Genomic DNA, 20929 nt, shown 5'->3' with positions numbered 1-20929 from the left:
TATTGGGTGAGGCCACCCGCAGTGCTTTGACAGTTAAAACCAAGGGAAATTCTCCGAACCTGCAAAATCTTTTCCGAGGCCGTCTTTGAAAAACGTTCCCTACAAGAGCGTTGCATTTCCCTGTGATACACTAAAAATACAGCTTTGAGCAGGAAGAGGCGTGATCTCCTGTTAACGAGGGAACTCGGGGCTCATCAGACCTGAAACCAGACACTATACGTGTCACCTTTCTGTACGATGCTGCCGCCGCCGCTGCTGTAATTTTCCCCACAGGAGTCGCCGTTTAAGAAGCTACAAAGCCTGACACATTATTTCCTTCAAGTTTGATTTCACTCCGGGCAGACACCGCGAGCGGAATCCAGACTGTGGCGTGACAGGAAAAGCCTCCCCTCATCTGCTCAGAGGACGATTAGACCCGCCTCCGATTTGAGAGCCTAAATATTAAACGCGTTCAATATTTACAAACAGAAATCCTCTCGCGGCAAAAGGGACGTCCGGGAAATCCAAGCACGCACTCTGTATTACTCACGCCGAGCGGAACGACGGCCAATCAGAGGCAGGCTGATGAAAGCCAAAGGGCAAAACAAACACAACCAAACCCCCAAAATGTCCATTCGTTAGACCCGCTGCCGCTATTTGTCGCAGTGCATTTCGATCCGTCACATTTTCCTAATTAGCGAAGATCATAACGATCCTCTGGTGTGTGTCCGGCGCCCACGTCCACTTGTCACATATCGCAGAGTCAGCTGTGCCTGCGGCCTCCACATGTCACCTTCCATACAGCCGCACGGCAACACGAGGCGACCTCGGCTCCAGCTGCGGCCTGACTTCTCGCTGGCAGCTGTATTAAGTATTAATAGTTGTGACATCGCTCTCTTGGGCGCCGACCAGACACGCAACACTTGCAAACCTGAAAGAAAAATCCACTTTTTCGCCTCCTCTGATTCTCATTCTTGCGCTTGAAGCCTCGCCTTTCTGCTTCCCGGAGCAACTTTTACATCGAATCAGAGGACGTCTGAAAAGCGCGTGGCAATGAATCACTCCAGCGGTGGCCGCCGCCGTCGGTCACAGCGGCAGTATATGACGTACACCACCGTTAAAAAGCTAAAAGGTCTTATAGCTGCAGCGGCGATAAAATCCTTGTTGGTTTTTACAGCGCTGCCTTCACGCACCGTCCGCCGGGGTCAGAGCTCCCATCATTCATCAGGCCTTGTTAGAGTGGGACACTTGTGGTCGAGCCTCGGAGGGCGGTCAATGGAATTGAAGTAACTTTGTTCCTCTTTTTTTTTTTTTTTTTTGGAAGGAGGTGGAGTGCAATGCTTGGTACATAAAAGAATGTTTACCGCTGTAAAACACGACGGACGCGGTTGATTTAACGAGGCCCGACCTCACGGCTTGTGAAACCGGTAGCGCGGCTACACGTGTCGTTGAACCCGTGTAATGTGGGCAGCATTTAGTTTCAGTTCAGTTTACGTCATTCGATCATATGTGCACATGTACAGTCAGACACACAAATAACCAAACGATGTTAGATCCAAACAGAGTATAGGCTGAAGCTGTGCAGCTTATATTTGCCTACCGTTTCAGATGCTGCCAAAATAATACAGTGAATGCATAGTGCGATTTTGGAAATGAATCGCTTACCCTGCCCAACAAAAGCAAAAAACAACTAAAAAACATAGACTTTACAATGATCAGATGTTACGAAGCCCCAATAACAACAGAAAGTCAACTTCTACAAAACACCAAGATAAAGCAACTCTCAAGAAAGAACAGAAAATGAAGCAGTGAATAGATAATTACATAGAATGTTGCCGACTCGAAAGTTATATGCTGGCATTTTGCCAATCAGACACTGCATTGAAACACGGAATCAATAATCATAGTTCGTGATCTGCTTTCATTTATTTTTAAATTGTATAACACTCTTGCTTTGGTTAAGATCATCTGACAAGCTGCTACACAACTTTACCCCAGCAACAGTCATACACTTTTGCTTGTAACTGCAGTATGAACACTTGGTTGTTGAAAATGAAGTTCCCCTCTTAGCGCAAACCAACCGTCCCTGTCCTAAAGTATGTTTTGAAAGTTACTCGGGAGTGAATACTTCCTAACTTTGTAGATTATCTGTGCAGTTATGTGATCCACCTATGCTCCTGATGTAATGGACAGTTCATTTGTATGTATGTGTGACAGTCTCTCGTATTATTTGCAATTCTTATGGCCCGCGTCTGCATTATATAAATAGGTTCATAGGTCCAAACCCACACAGGCCAATCAATTCAAACGACTGCCATCTGCAATGAGAGCAGCCGTGAAATAAGTCGTCTTTGCCTGCAGACTTCACTTGTGGAGGTGACTGGGAGCAGGACAGGAGCAGATCTATGCAGCCGGGTTCAAAGGTCAAACAGAATGCCTTTTGTTTTGTTTAGTTTTTTTCTCTCTCTCAAGAAGATTCGGCATAGAGAGCCATTTTCCCAAAGGCCAGTGCTTCAGTCATCGCAAACACAATTAGTCCCAACCTGCATCCAATAACAATTATAATGTCCGAGTGTGGCAGAGTGCTAAAAAGGACACAGCAGGGTTTAATAAAAGAGACACCATCTCTCATTTAACCCCTAATGTTGATGGACTGGTGTGGACTACCACCTTGTAATCTTAAACCCTCCACTGTGTGTGCGTTTGTGTGCCACCCTTTTTCTACAGGGCCGATTCTAAACTGCTTTTATTTTTCCTATTATACGGCCCATCCCCAAAATTGGATCGCTCTCCACTACATTGACAAAATAAATAAATAATAATAATAAAAAAAAGGGAACAAACAACCAGCACATAAATTAAAATGCTGAAGAAAAGCTGCCGAGCAGTGATTAGAAAGTGGGGCAGCCAGCCTGGCAGCCTGCTCTTGGTTCCTCCCTTTGCCTGCATCTCAGAAGGAGACGTTTCCGCACCTTGATATTGCATCACAGCAAATGAGATGAGTCCGAGGAAAAAGCGCAGAGTGGCCTGGGTCCGCGCAATCCATCATTCACATCTGTCACACGCCAACATAAGTGGGCGACGCTCCATTTGCGCAGACAACGGCTGCGAGACTCTCAGCTCACCCGCACGGGCAATTTCATTCCACACTTTGCGCCTGCCGCGGCCAACCCAGTTGCTTCTTTACGTCTTCTTTAAACGGGATTCATGCACTTGTCAGTGCCACAGTGTGACATACACAAGGGGTTAGGGGAGTGGTTTCAGAAGGCGGAGAGAGAAGGCCGTCACTGGGAGAAGATTGGTGTGGCAGGACGGCAGCAGAGACCCCTCTTAGAAATGCACGGCCATGACATTAAATATGGATGCGTCATATTCTCAGGTCGGGCAGAGTGAAAATAAAAAAGGTACGTCGCTCAACTCTCTTCAATTATTTTAATGCAACGTAATGGATTTCCTTCAATCACTGATCAGTTTTTGACAGGATTCCCACCCGGCACAGTGTTTTTGTCTCCCCCTACCTGTCAGAGAGTGCTGCTGTCTTTTGTTTTTGTCACCATACGCTTTGCCATGTGACTTCAACCACCTCCTTATTTGGGTAACTTCATGGCTGTGTCTCAATTCTGGGTCTGCATCCTTGAAGTACGCATTTGAAAGGAAGTTGCGTCATAGCACTGCGCCGAAGGCTTGTCCCAATTCCCAAAAGTCCTTAGGACGCTCAAAATGCGTACTCGGAATGCGCCCTCGTTTTAGCCGATTTCCAAGGCTGCACCACTACTATCCTTCGCGTACTTATGGATCCCATGATGCTTTGCGTACTGCTGCAAAGCATCGTGAGATCCTGGGAAGTCAGCTGAAATTAGCGGCAAGACATTTCATATAAATTTAAGTATTGAAATTTCACATAAAATATGCAGTTTTAACGTAGGGTTTTTACTTATTGGAATATCGAACAACATCGTTAGATGGCGAACCAATGGTTAGCTTGATGCTATGAAAAACGTCACTTCCGGGGTTGTCCAGCAGGAGGGAACGGCGTTGACGCAACGAGGAAATACGCCGAAGGCTAGACCGTCCCGTGTGGTTGCAGGGAGGCGGGGTTTGGTTCGTCCGTCTAGGCTGCGGGTCCTCGAAGAACGCTTCCTTCAGACTAAGGACGCCCATGTATGGGATTTTCCCACCATTTCATTGACTCACCTGATTCCCATCTTAGACAATCAGACTAACTACTTAAGCCCAGCCTTGGCAATCCTGCTTTGTCTGACCGTCACTTCTAGTCTTCAAATGTTCCTGACCGTTTTGAGAAGCCACTTGTTCTGTTTTCATCACGCCTGGTCAGACTGTCCCTGTTTTGACCCCTTTGCGAGTCGATTTGGACTTCCCTGCCTCAGTCTGCTCGCCTGCCTGTGTGCGACCCCTGCCTGTTTTTGGACTGGATTCGAAAAAAATAAATAAAGAATTGTGATTGTCTCTGATCCGCTTGTGGTTCCTGAATTGTGCCTTGACAGTTCTGTTGGGTTGCCAGTGTCAAACAGAATTGTTTAAAGTTGCTAAAGTGGCTGACGTTATGCCTTCGCCATTTCGCTCAATTTTCCTTTTACAATCCATTTTACAAATCCATTAACTAATGAGATTTCATGCTTGTACTTGATTTTTTTTACCGATTCATTTAATCGGAATCTCAAATTGTTAGCCACTGAAACTGAACAACGGACGATCAGCACTTATGAGTTAATACCTTGAGGGAAGAGGGAAACCTTTTCTTCAAAATAGCTCTGCTAATGTTTTTTAATCACAGCAGTGGTCGCTGCCGAGTGCTGACTCAGTAGCAAATTTCTCCTTGTAGTGCGAAAAGTGTTGGGAGCTGGTGATGACAGTTCCTACAACCCCTCCACCTAATCGCCCCCCCCCCATCCACCACCACCACCACAAACATCTCACCTTCCCCCCTTTTTAATTTCACCACAGCTCCCGGAGAAAAAGCTTCGCAGCGCTTCATCAGCGCCGCGGCCGGACAGCGAAGGCGTCGCGAGCTGCAATCAGGCCCTATAGAGCAGTCAAAGGAGTCGGCAGGACGAATGGCAGAAGCCCGGGCGTGCGACAGAATCACAAAGGGCCGAGACCGAGGACGAGACAAAGCGGCCGCACGGAATAAAAAGAATGGCGGCATTACCTTTACGAGACATGCGGAATGGCAGCGGGAGTCCGTGATCCTCAATCAGGCAGATGTATTACTCTGGGTTGGGAGCGTGCGCGCGGGGGGGGGGAAGCACAGTTGACAAAATACACATAAAACCATGATGGCTTTTCATTTATAGCCGCCTGGTGTCTGATAAAAGCGGAGCAAAGGTTTTTCCACATTCGCACACAAGCCACAAATAAAGAGAAAAAAAAAAAGTCGGGCTGATACGGAGGTGGTAAACGATTGCAGTTATAGCAGTATAAAAGAATTATGTCAAAACGTGCTTGCAGGAGCATCGCTGCCGTAATGTGATTTATTAAGGCCTGTTTACAGAGCGCTGCAGTTCAGAAACAGAGGAGTGCAAAAAATGAACGGAGCAAACGCCACTTTAAAGGAAGACTCCAGTCAGATGATATATTTTATTTGATGATCAACCAAGAATCGTCTTTTGGTTTGATTTTTTCATGTATATTGGTTTGTATTTTTTGCGAACAGAAAGAAATCAATTTCCCAAAGCAGATGGATTCATTAATAAACAGATTCTTTTGGGTCAGTTTTATTTGGGTGAACGCTTGGAAAAAAAAAACAGTAAAATAATTCACTTGTGAATTAATTACAACTATTAAATTAAAAGATTCTTAAAAAAAAAAGAAAAAAAAAAGAATCCACATTTCACATTTTTATGACTTCCTGGTGACGCTGGTCACCAGAATGTTACTGTCATTCCATTCCTGCCATCCACAGTTAATTAATCTTATTCCCCCCCTGGCGTAACGCCTCATTAGTATGATTCAGCTGTACAAGGCTCACTTGGTGCGCATTAGTTATTCGATTTGACTGGACCATACATTATTTCTTCTGCTTCGGCATGCTAAAGCCTCGTATGAGTGCCGCGTGCGTCGTGTTCGGGGCGGCTCCACATTATCTAACCCTCTCCTTTTGTAATGACTCACAGGATCCAACCTTAGGCAACGCGGCTCGGGGAACGGGGAGAGATGCGATTTGAATTCAACAGCAGTCAGGAGGAGACGGAGGGAAAAGGGCAGTTTATTTTAAGATATCTTTGTACCACTGGCTAGGTTTGTCAGAAACCATTTAGAGACGCTCCGGCTGAGCTCCAAAAGAGGGGCAATATGCAGAATTCATGCATGCACGTGTGAAAGGGAAATATTTGTTGGCCATTTCGTTTTCTTTTTTTTCTTTTTTGCGCTGCTCCCCCGGGTTCCTCCACTTGAGGTTTTCCAATTTGCAACACGCCAGATGAGAAACAAGTGGCTCTTAGTCCAGATTTGCTCATTTACGATGCAGCATCCTTGCTAACATGGCCTCCATTTATGAGAGTCAAATAAAAATACCTTTTCTTTGCACAGTCCGTGTCAAATGCAGTACTACAATTTCGTAGTTCAGCCATTTGTTTTGTTTTGGTTCAGTTTAACGGTTTACTGACCTTTACCACCTGGCTGTAATAGCAGAATTAGGCTTTGGCTGCTCCATCCAGGTGCTTTGCAAAGTGCTTATTCTGATTCTTAATGCGTTCAAAGACGGGAGGGTTGATTAAAACTGTCATTTTTTTTTTTACGAGGGTTCATGGTTTGTTAGCAAAAGAAATGGAAAAAACAGATAGCCAACGTTTCGTAAACCTTATAAAATGTGCACGTATGCACTTACGAGAGAAGCTATGTGGCCACTGACTCCGTCTCCGTCCTTCTAAACCCTTCCAACAGCCTTCGAGGCCACTCCAGCTGCGCTACGTCAGCAATGAAAAGAGCAACAACACAGTAAGTGGAGTAAGTGGAACAGACGGCAGCTCCATGTGGGAGGCCGAGGTGCAGCGGTGTGTCACTGACGTCGCTACCGCCGTGAAGCCTTTCTGGAAAAACGAGCAGGAGAGACGTCCTCGTCCCTCTGTTGCAAAGCCTACGCAAATGTTAGAAACTGTTCCGCCGCGCGTGTCAAACTTTTACGTCAACCGCCGGGGCAAGAGCAGGTTGTGTGTGCTGTGGGCGGCTGGAGCGCTTTCAGAAGTCAAGAGGAGTCGACGAGTCAAGCCGTTTTAGATATTCGTGAAATAGCCACGTGTGTGAACTTCAATCAGCCGGAGTTCAAGTGCTGCCGAGGATGCTTCGTTCGACTCCTCTGCATCTGTTCTGTGCCTGTTTGGGATCATGAATCATCCTCCCAATGACGGCCCTTCAGTATAAATAAAGCGCTGTGTAGTTCAGTGTTTTCACTTAATAGCTTGAACAATGGCAAAGAAAATATGCCATATAGTCGCAGGCCAGGAATAAGTAGCTGGTGTCAAACTGGGTCATCTTCACAAAAAGTAAAGTCTTTCAATAGTGCCTGGAGACACTAAATTATCAACTTTGGCTAAATTATGTATTGGATTAGCGTAGATACATGAAGATGCATAGATATATAGCTTAAACTTATGATTGACAGCTGTTGCATAATAACGTGAGTCAATAATGAATGAGATAAATGTAAGAGAACGTCGTCGCAACTTTATAAATGTGTTGAAAAGTCTCAGTGGGTCATATTTGAACTGACATTAAATAATAATAAATATGCATGCATATTTTAGTTATAAATAAATGGTTGTGTTTTTATTTGCAAGCAAATAGAAAAGCAGAAAATGTGCATGTGGACAAGAAATAAAAATCAACCTGTGGTGTTGTTGAAATTTGGGTGAAAAGTACGAATATGAAATGCGTTATATCACACATTACAGTAATGGTCTGTGATAAAAAAAACAAAAAAACAACAACATTTTGTCAGATAGTCACACGTTCGTGTTTGGGACGAATAAACGCAGTACATATACTACATACACTATATTTGCTCGAACCCACATACATAATGCATAACACAATTCTTCATCTGAGGCGCCGCGGCCCATGTGGCCCTCCTCAGATGCTGCTGCCAGTGGGTCACTTTCACAATGTGCAGAAAAACAAACGCTGCGATTCATGTTTTAAAGCTTCCGGCCAGATAAGGACAAACTCGGAGCAGATTCACAAAAAAAAAAAAAGAAAAGAAAAGAAAAGAAAAAAGCCTCTGCAACAACAGATACGACGTCTGCAAAAAAAAAAAAAGGAAAAAAATGCCCACAAACACAGAAAAAAGTCGGAGCAGTCAGCACATTGAGTTGGACGCAGTGACAGTACGAGATAGCCGCGCCTGCCTCGTTCTTTGACTCCTAATTGTTGGTTCCGCAAAGCTTCTTTATCTGTACTGAAAATATTTCCCCTAATCTGTTCTTATATAAAAAAGACGCACAGCCAGGAGAAAAATCCCTGCCGAAAATGGGGCGCAGCCGCCGAGTCAGGCCGTGTTTTGAAATGGTGGCGGCGACGCTCGCCACACACGGAATTACAATGCGTGACAAACACTGGTCCGCGGATCCCGCTGGCCAAATCTGTTTGCGTGAAACAACACAGCGCCCTCGGAGATGACAAAGACGACAGGAAGAGAAAGACGCCACCGGCTTGACAAACGGCTGTTGGAGTCCGAGATGAACGGAAACATGATAAACAATAGATTTCTTTTTGAGATGTTGAAGTAAACAAAACAAACAAAAAAAAATAAATAAGAAACAGCCAGTTCTTCCCGTGTGCTCACGTTCGGTTTTCCCACCTCTGGTTTATCGGCATTTAACCTCACAGTGACATCGGGGGGGGGGGGGGGGGGGGCGCTGTTCCCCTCCCCCCTCCCCCCTCCCCGGTATAAGTGACAAAATAAGAAGGCATTAGTTTGGCTTTTCATCGCCGTGCGCCACAGGCCAGGAATCTCCCGGGGCAGCAGCCTGATGAGCCTGTCTGAGCTGCGAGCTGTCCATCCAGCAGGAGGACCAGGAGAAAGGAGGGCATGAAAGAGACACGTGCAGTGAGGGGGAACAAAAGAAAATCTGCTGGAGTGAAAGGTTGTGATCAGGAGAAAAGGCCAAAAGGGGGAAGGACGGCGAGACTTGAACGCAGCGTGAAGGCGAGCAAACGGCAACAGCTCCAGCTGTTTACCTGGAGATGCGGCTTTCATCCATTATTCATCTCCGTTTGTAGTTTTTAGGATAATGCACAAGGGTTGCAATGTTTGCATGCGACGGCACTCAGACCTTGTCCACTCCTTAATTTAAGCATTTACAATCTAACTTAAACAATGAAGTCGTCGGATTCGGATTGCAGCAACAACAGGAGGAAAAAAAGAAAAAGAAAAGTGGGACCAGTAGGACCCTTGAAAACAAGAACACTTTTAAATTGATATACAACTTGACAAAAAGCCAATTCTGAGAAAGACATGGGGGTCAAGCGCCATATAATTGTCGAAGACTTACGTGATGAGAGCCTGTGCGACTTCCTCAAGTTTATGGCGGGAGGATTTTAGTTTTGCTGCTATCAGTTGGAAGCAATAATTAGAAATTGGCGAGAGCAGAAGAAGCAGAAGAAATCTGCCTGTTGACCCAGAAATCAGAATCCAAGAGAACACTCAAAATCTATACAGTAGATTTGAGAGCTTTCAGAAATAGGACAATGTGACGATAACCTGGGTCTTGCCACTACTGAGCTACTGAAAAATATTCTAAATGAGCAACAAAAAAAATGGAGAAAGAAGATATTGTATACCCTATTGATACTATTCACAATAGCGAGATTATAAAAGGAGAAAAAAAAAAAAAGTTTGAATTGATATTGCGCTTTTCTGCAAGGCATTCAAAAGCGCTCACATTGAAACCATTATTCAGTCACACCACATTCACACCGGTGCTGCTAAAATACATGGAGAGCCACAGCGACACAAAAAAAAAGAACTAGGAAGCAGCGACTTCTATCTTTTTCCTAAACTTTTTTCCAATTCTGGCAGCTTTATGATGTACATGTAATCTTTCCGGTGCCATTACACCTGGCTAACCACATGGTTAGCTTTCATACTTCTGACCTCGGTAATCACTAAACATTGTGACGGCCAAAAAACATCAAACAACATCTTCAGAAAACCTTTTTCATCACAGAGCCTCTGGATGTTGGACACATTTGTTGTTGTTGCTGCCACAACATTCTTCCCCTGTGTGTTCTAACACCTGTTCACACTCAGTCACAACATCATCCTTCCCCTGCTTACCGCGCAAAACATTCTCCCAAGGTCTGGATACAATTGTCATTTCCTTGATGTGGCTTGGGGGGGGGGGAAATTGAGCTCGGCGGGGTTTTTTTTTTCCTTTTCTTTTTAATCCAATGCATCGGCCTGCTTATGCAAACACAACAGGACCGAGACAAAAATTGGGTCGCACGAAGGTCCCGAATGGAGATTCGGATCGGCCCGATTCTATCAAGTCAATGCATCGGGACAACCGCAATGTGAAAGCGTTGATGTAGGCTTTCGGTTACGGGCCGTGGAGGCATGCCAGCCGCTGCAGTCACGTTTCTATGATCCAAGCAACACGCAACCTATCAAGTGTTTATTTTCTAATAAAGCTGGAAGAACTTGCGCCATTTCAATGGATGAAGGAATCTGTTTTTAATGGCGTAGCCTCTCACACACACACACACACACACAAACAGTCATTCCACGTCTCATCTGGCCACGAGTCATGAAAGCACTAATCTAATCTAATCGTGGAAGCCACACACAAACAGAGCGCGTATCTCACTTTGCGGATTAAAAAAAAAAAAAACGGGGGGGGGGGGCGCAGTGAAATATAAAGCGCGTCAGATTAGAAATGATTGCTTGGAAGTGTTTGGAGCGATGGGGAATGAGGGTGGAATGACAAAAACAGGCTGATGCCGTCTTATTATGGGGGTGTTGGTGGTGGTGGGTGGGTGGGGGGCCAGGGGGGGTGGTCAGGAAGGCTGCTACCCGCAGCAGTAGTGGGAAGCCGCTCTTTGAAGTCGGAAACGCAGTCGGGAACGTAATCCCCGCAAAAAAAAAAAAAAAAAAATATATATACTTCTAAATAAAGCGCCATCAAAATTTCATTAGCTGGTGCCAATGGCCTGCAGGCTCGCTTTCACCACTTCCACGAGGTGACATTCAACCTCTGTACATTGATCTGATGTATGAGGCAATCCATTTCCACTGATTAAGCCTCCCGAGGATACACGTGGGTGCCTTTTATTCATTTATTTATTTTTTTGCTACTCACCACCAACGTGGTCTCGCCACGGGGCTCGGGTTCGGGTTCCTACTTGTAAAATGAAAAATAATAATGTTACTACCCCCCAGAGCTACAACATGCATCCAGAACGTGAAGGGAAAAAAAAAACATTAATTATTAGAGCCACGGTTCATAAGTCATGTGCATATTTACATAAACCGCGCCCGTGGGCTGCGCGGCATTTTTTTTTTTTGTTGTTGCTGTCGGGAAGAGAAAGGTCACAGCAAACACAAAGGGGGGAAGAGGGGCGGAGGGGCGGTTGCAGGGAAGAGCCACACGTGACCCGTGGACAAGACGCGTTCAAGGGGCAAAAGAGCGTCGGGATTTATGGCCTCCGACCAGCGGTGGACAGCTCCAGCTCGCGTCCCATCAAAACGAGTGTCGGGGGCTAAAAAGGGGAGAGGAGGCGGCGACGGGAGAGGGGAGAGGTCACGCACGAGCCGCCGACCGCACTGCATGACGTTAGCAGGCCGGCTTTGGCTCCCGCATTGATCGCGTTGCCGGGCGAATCCTCGTAAAACGACCATTTTGCCTCGAGCACGCGGTGCCGCTCGGGTCGCTTTGCTGCCTCCCATCGAGTCGGAGGCTCCGCAAACATCAGACATGTTTGATGTTGACAATTCTATGTTGGGCTGCCGGCTCAGTGAAGAGTAGCGGACTGTAAAGTATCAACAAACAGAGGTGGCATATTTCCCCCAGTTTTATCCAGGAGCTCAGCCTCATCATAATTCACCTACGCTTTCATTGTCATTCAACACAACGTAAGCCAGGTGCGGCGGCTGTTGACACTGATTTCCCCTCAATATTTGGTTTTGTGTGTCTGCTCCACACCAGGAAGTAAAGCCTTTTATTTGCATTGAACCCCTGAACACGCAGTTGGGAGGTCAAATTAAAGCATAATTATGACTTGTTTGCAAATAAACCAACAAAGAAGAAGGTGGACGAGGTATCCCGTGTTTGTGCGCGCAGCCCACAGTAGTTCACAGGCAAACTCGGGAGAAGGACGTTGATTAAAGGAGCACTGCAATCTAAAATGGAGCCACTCGATGTCGCCGTTTCTTCTCAAAATCTCCAAATATTACACTCTTAACTTTTAAAAATGTTCGCTGCTTTCTGTGTTCTCGCAGTAAAGGAAAAGTGAATCAAAAGCAAAAAGGTAAAAAAAGCTAACGTAATTCAAAAAAAAGACAAAAAAAAACAAAAAACAAATGGCTTCTCCAAGCCTGTGGAGCAACAGCCGCTGGGAAATGAACACTGTCCAATACTTTCGCCTATTAAGGGCTCTTTCGAAATGTCACTCAGGTGTGCGCGGGTGTTTGCGGGCTGCGGCGCTTTTAACGAGCCCGTCTCCGCCCCTCCCGGGAAAACCCAAGCCACACATCAGACAAACCCTCTGCCACCATTTCATCTCCTGACATCGGCAGCCAAGAGGTGCGAGAGCAGAGTGCACTTTACAATAAGAGGGGGGGCCGCGCGTGTTGGACCGCCGCGACACACGCGTGCCGTTGTCATGGCGCTGGGATTCATCCCAGAGTCTGTCGGCGAAGGCCTCCGCACGTTGCGCCCCGGATTTTATCTCCGCCGCTAACAACCTGCTGCGGGCTGTAAATCTCCGATGGAAAAAAAAAAAAAAAAAATAGAGAAAAGGAGAAGCGCTATCTCGTCCCGTCTTGTGACTTGGCCCGGGTTCCGGCGGCCGCCGGCGACGCTCGGCTGGAAATCTCGGTGTGGGAGCTCAGCGGTGGCCACGATTTTTATCCTTTGCCAACCTCCCATCGACCGGGGCTGGGCTCGTCACCGTGACAAAGCGGCTTCAAATCGCATGCGGAATCAATAGGAGCGATTGAGTCTGCTAAATCAAGCGCCTTTAATCAGAAAGAAAGACAGAACAATGCCTTGATTATGCAGAGATATTGACCTCTGCAGCTACGCGCAGCTACACCGCCCTGCCACCCCCCCCCCCCCCTCCCCTCACAATGTACAGTGCATGCAAAGAGGCCACAATGTTGTGTATTTATCAAGACTAACAGTAGAATTAATGTCTCTCTTGACATTTGATACCTCCTTCTCCTCTGCGTCAGCAAAAAAAAAAGCCCCTTCTCATCACTCCTCTTTCCTGCAGCGTTTGGCACTTCTGGCTGTTGAGAGAACTGCCTCATCTAAATGCTGCTGCTGCTCCCTGCATTGTTGACTGCACAAAACGGGCACAAACTTTTATGTCGACTCTTTTAATGCGACACCGATTATATCGACTTGGCCACTCCGGACTCCTTTGGCCATTTTAAGAGTGACATTACTGGAACAGCCAGTTAGTTGAGCTTTCAGCTCCTCATTCACTCACGCTTTACTGATACAATCGCAACAATAGCGAGAGAAAAAAAAAAAAAAAAAAAAAGCAGAAAATGTTACTTGGTCTAAACACTGTGCCAGCCAGGTCCAACAGTTGATTAGCAAGCCATTAAGAGCCAATGTTTTATTAAACTTTACTTTGTTTTCTGTGAATTGCTCTATTTGGAATGAGGGGGCAAATATTTAACAAGGAAAACATCACATTTCTCACATTCCTAGTGACACAAGTGGGTTTTAATGTTTGCATATAGAGCTTCTCATACAAATTCTCCCTCCTTGTAGCTAACAATGATGCTAATCGCTCATTGGTCCTTTAAAACTAGCGTTAGCCCCCATATTTCTTGATATCGACTGATGTCAGTTATGTAGAGCACGTCACTCTTTTTACACACAAGGATTTCAAAATAAAAGCGTACAAATTAACTTACACGTCACTGTAGTGTATATATATATATAAGTAGATGAATAAATATAATTAAATGGAAAATGAAGACTTCATATTAACACACACATACGGTATAGAGAACACTGATTTAGCAGATATAATCTCCATTCCATTATTTTCCACGTACTGGGGTGTCTAACATGCACCATGCCCTTTAAAATACCATGTGTTAGCCTTGCTGTGATTAATTATTAACACTACAGCCCTCAACATGTAAGACAGATCACAGATAATAAATTTGATTATGTGGCGTCTGCAGAGCCTTCACTGTCTCAAAACTGTACAAGGTCACTCCAAGGAGAGCCAGAGTGCCTGTGCCGGCCCGGCAGCCTCTTCATCACCAGCGGATCAGCAGGTCTTTGCGGGAGGCGAAGGCATCCCAGTGCGTTCTCCACTCCCCAGACACCGTTCTCTTTCCTGCGCATGCATAAGTAAACGAGTGCAAGGTCTCTTGATGTCGATCAGCGGCTCAGAAGTACTGACAGTCAGAGATCCAATTACTTCTTATGAGGGTCACGATGGCTAAAAGGAGTCTGTGTCAAAAATTTATCACAGGTGTAAACCGCTGGTGCGACTTCCATGATGACACTGTGACAGGTTGACTGCTGCACTGACCTGAGAGGAGGTGCCAGTCCAAAAAAGAGCAATGTTTGACATTAAGGTCAGTGATGGTCACCAATTGGAATTTTGTTTTGTTTTTTTCCGTTCAGTTTACACAATTCTATGCTAATTTACAATTAACATCAAAGCAGTAGAGATATTTATTTAAAGAAATGCCCTCAGGACAGTCATGTTGCTATTATAGGAGACATGCGCACCACTTATTATTGTATTTCTCTTCCTGGCCTTCCATTGTGGCTCTTATTACAGTTAAACGGGATACCAACTGGTTATACAACACCGTTTTAGATTGAGCTTGATTTTAGGATAAAAAAAAAAAAAAAGCAAACCTCAGCTATCCAGTCGCCTTTGAAGTTATTAGTTAGCGAGGGCAGGTCTTCAATAAAAGTACAAAATATCTATTTAATTACTTCAGCGCTTCAGAAATATCTTGTTCAGAGTTCCTTGAATTCTTGAAAGGGGAGCTTTTGATATAACGTTTGGTAAAAATGGGACTTGAGTGAATCATACAATTGCTTGGTGTGGATGTCGATTAGAAAGTACGAGCTTTCTATAGGTCTCATCATGACCTACAGAATCATAAAAGAGCGTCTGAGAAATACTACTGCTACCGACATCAGAAATTCTGCAACATTTTACACCAGATACTCACCTGTTGATACCAGCTGTAGGTAGCTGATCGCAGTGCTAGCGCTCCTGCTTGACGACTGCTTTGACTTTATGATTCAAATTATTTTCTTTTTGAAATGAATGGTTTTATCTCTCTCTAAAATAAAAAAAAAAAGCAAAAAAACTCTTCAGTAACCAAAAGTGAATCTTTGCTTCCAATTAAAAAGAAAACATCCAAAATATTTCATTTAGTATCATTGCCACATAATTCAAATAAATGGTTACATTTCATTTACAAGACACGATTGCAAGCTCAGGTTGCCATAGTACATTTCCTTGGGCGTCTCTGTCTGGACTACACAACCAAAGACTTGAGGGCCCTTAAGGATCAGGCCGAGTCTCATTATCGAGCTGGAGGCAGAAGGGACTCAAGCGAGCGCGACTTTGAATGCGCAACCCAAATCAAAACCATGGGTGCACCATTTCATAATGAAACATTTAGATTAACAGCGCTCCAGTTGCATTTTAATGAGCGAGCGCGGCTACAACACAGGCTGTGCATGCGTGCAGTCGTGCAATTCAGAATACCGACGCGGCTCAAAACACTGGAGGAGAGCAAAGCGCCAAACAACATGCTAACAGTGTGGATTTATGATCTCTCTAACTGCCCTGTGAGGTCACTTCAGTGATTAAATATTTTGAATGAAGGCTTTTTAATTAGGCACGTGCACTGTGTGTGTGTGTGTGTGGAACCCAACATAAAAACCCATCGAGGAGGAAAAATAAAACCCAAAACAATCTCTGAGCTCTGAGAGATGCAGAGATTTATGTCAGCAGTTTACTGAGTAGGGGTGTGTGTGTGTGTGTGTGTGTGTGTGTGTGTGTGTGAAAAAAGTGCTTTGCTTTGTATTCAGAAAATAATGCGAATGAGCTTCTGCCGTCTTCCACTTTCAAGACGATAGCCTATTACAGTCACTCTGAGCGTATCCGTGTCATCGACTATGCTGACTTCAGCTCCCTGAAGATGGAGAGCTGGCGCGGTTTAATCATCCTCTCACCCACAATGTGATGATCACACACTGCGAGGAGGAGACAGGTGCAGGGATGCGGCCTCGTGACACCCCTTAGTCGCCCTCAAATTGGAATTCTCTCTTTCGCCCCCCCATAGCTCAGGCAATGTCACACTCACGTGACGCAAAGCGCAGCCCAGATGTTTTTGGTGGAAAGACAGCGGGGGGGGGGGGGGGGGGGGGGAACACACACACATTAATGCCCGGCTGTCCATGTCACTGTATTGTCCTATTGCTGAAAATAATAAAAGAAAAAAAGAATTAGAGAAAACAAGAAGGCTTGGTCTCGCCAAACGTTGGTAAAAGGTTCATCAAGAGCCTCCTAAACCTGGGGCAAGTCCACACTGTCAGTGTAAGTCACGCCGGAATCAGCACATCCCTTACACACAAAGGTTGCGTTAAACATGGTGTGAATGCGTGTGCGCCACTTACTGTGCAGGTGATGTTTGAGTGTGCGAGGGAAAGCGGCAGCCACGCTGTGCGCTCGCTTCTCTGCGAAACTTGCGTGCTCATTAAAAACACGTAATGAAAGACGGGCAGCTCGTTCACTTGGCGCAGTCGCGTTCAGCCCAAGCCCAGAATACACCACCTCATCCGAGGGTGACCTGCACTGCTTCACATGTTGAAGTAAAAAGTGCCAATGTATTTCAAATGGAGATGAGCTAATGTCACCTTTGTGATTAATTAATTGTTTGTAGTTCAACATGATCCTGTTGGACATTTGTTCTGTTTTTCATATGGTGTTTGCTTAAGACGCACGGCTGAAGCAACCGGAGACTTCTGACATCCGTCCATACAAGATCAAATTGTTAAATTTGACAATGAAGGCTAACTTTGGGTGATATTTGGCTTGCGTTTTGCCTGTGACACTGTGGAAGTTATGTTACCTGGTTAGGAAGAAAGGAAGCCTGGTTTCATTTGGGATCAGCATTTATTTTGGCTCGGGCAGATTAAGTGTACCCTGGTGTAAGATGTTAAGCCTTTAGGTCGAGCAGCGCTACAAGCATCAAGCAGTGAGATAAAAGGTTTTCATCGATTAAAGAAAAGAGAGCGATTGTTATCGCAACACAATCACAACCAATCAATAATTGCAGTCACGTTGGATTTTAATGTTGCGTGTCTGGTTGCAAAAACAGTTACTGATTAAGTTAAAAATGTGTGCTCGTTTCGAAAATGAGGTCAAATTATGTAACACATCCGATACAAAACATGATTTTTAAGCCAGAGTGATTTTGTAAAATGCTTCACATGGGATTAAAGGAACAAAAAGGAGCATTACTGTTTTGATCCGCTTCACACATTTGGCCGAAGTAAAGCCGGCTACTTCTCCACTGCAAAAGCCAAAGTGATAAATGATGTATGCGCACTGTACGCCACCACAAAGCACATTAAAAATACAGAATGTACAGGCAAAGGGGTAAGCAGGGTTTCCTGAACACAGACTGCAGGCTTTGGGAAAGTTGTAATACTCTGGTTTACGGGGTTGTCGGCAGTCCAGCTGTTTTATATGTTAATATTGGTCCCTTGACTCTTATTTTTGGGCTGTTTTGTGTGACTGTTTTGTTTTTGTTTTTTCAATGCCGTGACTTCGATACTCACCCTCACCTTTTTTTTTTTTTTTTTTTTTCGCGTAAATGTCTTTTCATATATGAGGTCGTACTCTGAACTTTGCTGACCAGAAATGTCAGACATTATCATTAGAGCCACTTTCGCTGAGGCCCCGAGATTTCTGCTCTTTTCCCTTCTTTTTTTTTCATTTTGTTCCCTCTCATGAGCGAGTGAGAATAGATGAAACGTGGCATTGGGCTGACCTTTTGGTGCTGAACATCTTGGCAGAGTCTTCTCCCTCCTGCTCGGAGGCTCTGGGAGGTCGAGGTTTGATGTTGACTTTTCAGACCTGCGGGAAGGACACAGACACACACACACACACACACACACACACACACAGACAAAAAGAGAGAAAAAAAAAGGAACAGTGAGAGATGGTGAGATTCATTTCGTTTTGTTTTTTTTTGTTTTGCTTTGCGCTGCACTCAGGTCGCCTGCCACTCGGCTGCGCTCGCATGAAAACAAAAAAACAAAAAAAAAAATCCATTAGCCGCCATCTGACAGAGCAATTCAAATTGACCGGGCACGGCGGGGGTGGAGGAGGGGGCAACGAGTCGAGCGTAACCCAGCAAATGTGACGCGGAACCGAGTCAAATGTCACCCTTAACTAATTATCGGCATTGCTTTTCCACGACCAACATGATTAAAAAAAGAAAAAAAAAGAAAAGCTGAACACACGGAAGGGGGTTGGAGCCACTGAGGGGGCTCAACTTCTCCGTACAGGCAGGTGCCATAACCTACCGCAGTGCATAATGGCTGGGAGTTAGCCTCGGCTCCTTTATGTAAAGGTTATCAGAGACTGCGGAGGAGGAGCGATAAGTAAAAGAAGACCGGGCTCAATAATTAATGCCGAGGGGCCGACGCAGGGCTCACTTCTCACCCTCTCCTCTCCCTAATGAGATGAGTGGTGGGGTGATGGTGGTGGGTGGGGGGGGGGGCTTTAAGAGGTCTCTCCCTTTGCTTTCCCCATCCATCAGGTGGCCGCGCGGGGCTGGCCTGGCCTGGAGAGCGCACACGCTGACCGTGTCATCTGCAACACCTGCAGCGCGATTCCTCACACTTACACGGCAGGTGGGGAACAGCGCATTGGGGGGGGGGGACAAGCGGGCTGAAAGGTTAACAAAAGTGGCGCGACACCGGAAAGCTCTGATAATCCCTCCTGGTGACATGGAAATAGAACGTATCTTTTCTTTTCTTTTTTTACCCCCCTCTGGAGACTATCTGGAGCAGCGCGGTAAATACTAAACGCATCCTCGGGACGGCTCGTTGGGAGAGAAAATAGTTTCAACACAGCCTGCGGTCGAGATTAGCCGTCACTTTTAAGTTATGACGTTGATTTGGTTACGCTGTACGTAAAGCGGGATTAAGGATTCGGATTGGAAACTATACATCAAGGCAGACGCCGTCCGTCCCCAATCAGAAGAGACGTCACCCAAAACGCACAAAACGTTCAAGCTTAATGCAGCGTTTCAAAAAAAAAGAAAAAAAAAGAAGAAAGAGTCCAAGCTAATTCTGTTAACTCTGCAGCTGCTCTGATAAAAAGAGAGGTTCTTTCTGCGATGCGTGTGGAGTGAAACCATGCTGCACAAAGCTCTTGGAACTTGCAGACATTCTCCACTTTAGCGCTTTAATTGGACTTAGACTTAAAACTACCGGTCAGCCTCGGAGCAATTTGGCTAATGCGCTCAAGAATTGGAAAGTTCTCAGACTCCTGCGCATTAAATGGCGGTCTAAAGGACACCCCGGTGTGACATAAGTTCACTACTGCGGTGTGTGCCGAAATTGTCTTCATGCTACGAGGTGAAAAAACAAAAACAAAGAAGCATAAGAAACATGAACAAAGAAAAAGCAGCTAAAGGAAAAACAGTATTCAGGACACTGTAAACACACAGAATAAAAATTGAATTATTGAGAGCTGCAAATGATCAGAACACAACCCAATGCCAAAGCATAAAATGACACACAAGTAGTGTTTTCAAAGATAGCATCACCACCTTTGTGCATTTGTTCAATATGCAAATATCCATTTGACTAATCTACCATGTTAGGCGGGAATGCTGTGTTTCCTACATTATCTTGGTGGCTGTACGACCTTGTGTGACCGTATTGTTTAGCGTAGTCCCTCTGTCCACAATGACAGAATAAATGCAAATGGAAACAAAGTTTTGTGCCGTTAAAAGGCTTGCGAGATGAATTGTGCACGTGGACCGTCTGTGTGCACCTCTCATTTGATTTCCCTCATTTCGTTTCCCTTCATAAAGCCGCTGTACTTTACGAGCAAAGCTATATCTGCAGCTTAAATGTACCAATCTCTGAAAACCCCTGTGACCGCCGCTGACTCCTACGCCACTGGTTTTCTTTTCTTTGCTGTTCTGAATCCTGTCAACTCCTATTAATCAAACAGAAGCTGAGACAATACAGTGACACAGCTGGTCTCACTTTGTTGACAAAGTCGAGACCTCTCAAGAGGGTCATGCAAGGAGCTTTTACTTTCTCGTGCTACTGCTGTCAGAACAGTTTAAAAAAAAAAATAGTAGCTATTATTTTTCAAAGTATTACACGAAACCACGTCCACTCCAAGCTAACAAAGATTACAAAGATCCCTGTGAGGAACCAACTTGACAGCCCAACATATTTTCCCAAAGGGCAGGTGGACCCCTTGACTGTGGGACCATTTTTTTCAACCCAGAACTCCGGTGAAGTTATCAAGAGATCACAGAGAAGTTGTTAAGGAGGAGCCGTCCCCGTACAACATCAAGACTGGGGCAGAACGTCGTTTTCAGGGGGGCCGAGTTTCCGCGTTCAATCACATTTCATGTAATTATGACAGCATGGGGGACATTAATGAGAGGAGAAGCACCTTGCTGTGAAGGGTTGAAGGTACACACACACACGCGCCCGCTAACAGCCAATTACTGTGA

At 45.3% G+C, this 20929-nt stretch overlaps 1 protein-coding gene across 3 annotated transcripts in view; it reads right to left on the bottom strand.

The window, feature by feature from the left end:
* The window catches only part of oxr1a (oxidation resistance 1a), a 141303-nt gene that overhangs the window by 109361 nt on the left and 11013 nt on the right, over positions 1 to 20929 (bottom strand). For all 3 annotated transcript variants that reach the window (XM_076041159.1, XM_076041162.1, XM_076041163.1), the window contains exon 2: positions 18212 to 18297. In XM_076041159.1, the coding sequence (XP_075897274.1) occupies positions 18212 to 18228 (17 nt within the window). In that variant the 5' untranslated portion in view covers positions 18229 to 18297. The remainder of the gene's footprint in view (positions 1 to 18211; positions 18298 to 20929) is intronic.

The sequence above is a fragment of the Nelusetta ayraudi genome, unplaced genomic scaffold (assembly GCF_046127955.1).
Source record: "Nelusetta ayraudi isolate G7.1 ecotype Tasmania unplaced genomic scaffold, CSIRO-AGI_Nayr_v1 ptg000063l, whole genome shotgun sequence".
Lineage (NCBI taxonomy): Eukaryota > Metazoa > Chordata > Actinopteri > Tetraodontiformes > Monacanthidae > Nelusetta > Nelusetta ayraudi.
The sequence above is the reverse complement of the archived record's forward strand: the minus strand, read 5'-3'. Positions and strand labels throughout refer to the sequence as shown.